The 2,881-nt window shown below is 45.2% G+C and overlaps 1 protein-coding gene across 3 annotated transcripts in view; it reads left to right on the top strand.

Moving 5' to 3' along the window:
* Positions 1-2,637, top strand: part of dipk1c (divergent protein kinase domain 1C) — a 40,091-nt gene extending 37,454 nt beyond the window's left edge. For all 3 annotated transcript variants that reach the window (XM_005750627.1, XM_013915286.1, XM_013915287.1), the window contains 2 exons: positions 993-1,067; positions 1,550-2,637. In XM_005750627.1, the coding sequence (XP_005750684.1) occupies positions 993-1,067; positions 1,550-1,771 (297 nt within the window). In that variant the 3' untranslated portion in view covers positions 1,772-2,637. The remainder of the gene's footprint in view (positions 1-992; positions 1,068-1,549) is intronic.
* The last annotated feature ends 244 nt before the right edge of the window (positions 2,638-2,881 follow it).

Here is a 2,881-nt window from a genome sequence, read left to right as displayed (position 1 = left end):
TATTATATTACATTATATTATATTATTATATTACATTACATTATATTACATTGTTAGCAGTAGTAGTATTATGATGATCGTTGTTAGCTTGAAGTTGTTTTGACTCATCAGCCCGTCAAACTCAGAGGACAAAGGACACCAGAAGCTGAGCCGACGTTTCTGTCACCATCGCCATCGCCGTGACAACACCAGGACGGACTCTCATCGCCCCGTATCACATGACTCGTGATACGTGATACCTGCATTCATCCACCAAAAGAGGACGTTTAAATATGAGACGGACGGAAACTGTTTCTCTAACAGGTGACGCCCGGAGGCGCAAACACGGCGGCGTCTGAGGCGGGAACCTTAGAAACTAACGGAGTGGACGGATCCCAGGAGAGAGGACAGGAAGCTGAAATTTAAAGGAAAGTAACAGAAACCAGAGACAGAACAAAATCAATTATCACCATAAATAAGAGTAAGTCGGAGCAGAGAGGAAGGAAGTGGGAAAGAGTTCAGGTGATGAAGAAAAAGGAACAAAGACACAAAAGAGGAGAAAAAACAGATGAACTGACAACTGAACCAAAACTGAGGAAAGGAGGCGAAGAACAAAGAGACGAAGAAGAAAGGAGAAGATGAAGATGAGTGATGATGACATGCTGACAACATGCTGCTCTGCCATTGGCCAAAGTGAGGCTCCACAGGTGTCTCTTGGGCGCACCCAGCAATGACCCTCAACCTGCCAATCATCTCCGGAGAGAAAGAAGTCATTGTGTGTGTGTGTGTGTGTGATGTCGTCTGCATACTGATGAACCAATCAGGTGCTGCTCAGACTCACGGCGCCTCCTCCTCTGTGATTACCTCTCCTGATGCGCTCTTTTTCTTCTTCTTCTTCACTTTTCTTTACTTGGAAGCTTTCCCTTTTTTTTGCAGATTTCTTCTTCTTCTTTTTTTTCATCTAATTCGAGAGTCTGATGTGTGATTTGTGACTTTTTCCTCTTCGTCTTCAGGTGATCTGTGAGAAGATTTTTAGACCGTGGTTTTCTCCCACGCTGCTTGGGGCCAAAGCAGCGCTCCCTCTGCAGGTAATGTATCTGAAAACATCTTCAGAGGTCCATCTCACCCCACGCCAGCATCTGTCACACCAGCATGTCCTCCTGTGTCTGTGAACCTTCTCAGCTCCACACCAAGCCATTAAAAATGCTCTAGCACATCCACAGTGCAGAGGTCCGGGTTAATTACAGTTACATGTGGAGGACTCCTGTCAATCAAAGCAGCCAGTAGTGTTTCTGTAGATTCAGAGATAATTTTAATACAACCTCAGCCAGGAAGCTCCAACGTGAGAGGGAAACTGGCACCAGCATCATTCGGGAATTCCAGTGATGGAGGGTTAATAATTTGGTTTCAGCGATCAAATCCGACTCCGAGCCAACTTTAATCCCAGCTTTCCTGCAAACACTGATGAACTGCAAATTATCTAATGTAGGACAGCAGTTAAAGTCCTGAGTTTTGTGGATTAGAGAGTTTAAGACGTGATGTTGGTGTTGAAATTGTCTTTTTCCATCAGGTGGAGCTGCAGCGAGCTCTGCAGGAGTGTTCAGCGACTGAAGGGGGCGTGGAGGAGTCAGAGGAGGATGGAGGTGGTGGTGGTGGAGGAGGAGGAGGCAGGGGTGTCCATCAGCGCCTCTTCAGTGTCCTGAAGCGCCTCATCCAGGAGGGAGGGGCTTCAGATGAAAGCGGAGAGGCATGGGAGGGAAAAGGCCACGCCCACACTGCGCTGAACTTTTGAGCTGTAATGAGAAGGTCGATGTGGGCGGAGCATCTCAGAAAACCAGAGAATGTTTTAAAACTATCAACGGGTCTCTTCATGGCCAGAGAGCCCAGGTAAGACTGGCCACTCACTGATGGGAAAAGACTCATCCACTGGCACATTTTGGGTCCAGAACCACAGTTTGAGCCACTCTGAGTGTAAGTGACTCCGTCAGCAGGTCCTATCTCAAAGAGACACAGCAGTGAGACTTTTGGCCTCAGTGTGCATCGAACTCTATCACAATGAACAGTTTTAGACACACACACACAAAAGTCACGGTGTTCTCGCTGCCAGTGACGGACGTTTCATCCTACCCAGTTTGTAAAATTTAACCAGAACTTAAGGTGGAGTTCAGGAAAGGTCCACCTTTGCCTCCAACAAAGAGAACTTTGACCTAAGAACTGGTTTGCTGTGGAACGACTTGAGCTGCATCCATCACCTTTAGCTCACGAGTGTCCAGGTGCTCGTCTGGGAACGTCTGATTGGGTCACAGCGAGCGTGGAAACATTCAGCGACGTCTCACGTGTCTTCTCGTCACAGAACCAGGGATCCAGTGTGGGCAGATCCTCGCAGATTTATTATCCTTTTACGTAACTGGTTAGTCTCAGTGAGATTTTTCAAAAGAAGCTCTCTCATTTGAAGAGAAACTGTAGAAAATAAATGTGTTTGAATGATAAATGCTGAGATACAATGTAACATATGACTAATGATGTTTGATTCACAGCTGAATGAACGACTCTTGGCCTCTTTTAAAGGTTTTTAATTGTTAATTTGACATGTTTTTGTCCCGTTGTTGACTGTTTTCAGGTTCCAAAGACAGATACCAATAAAACATATATCATCCATCCAAAGTGTGTTTGGTTTGTACAGAACGTCTGTCTCACAAAATACAATGTACTGTTTCATGTTGTATTAAAATAACAGATTTTGGAAAATGTACTGATAGTTTGGTCAAATGTCTTAGTGAAGAAGACATTTGTGACCTGCCGAGGCCTCCGGGAAGTTTCTTTGTTTAACAAGACCAATATGAGCCTCAGCAGTCACAGACACCCGCTCATTACTACTATGCAACATCCAGTAAAAATCCTT

Source organism: Pundamilia nyererei, unplaced genomic scaffold, assembly GCF_000239375.1.
Source record: "Pundamilia nyererei isolate P.nyererei 1_Seehausen unplaced genomic scaffold, PunNye1.0 scaffold00281, whole genome shotgun sequence".
Lineage (NCBI taxonomy): Eukaryota > Metazoa > Chordata > Actinopteri > Cichliformes > Cichlidae > Pundamilia > Pundamilia nyererei.
Note: the sequence above shows the minus strand (reverse complement) of the source record. Positions and strands in the feature narration are given on the sequence as shown.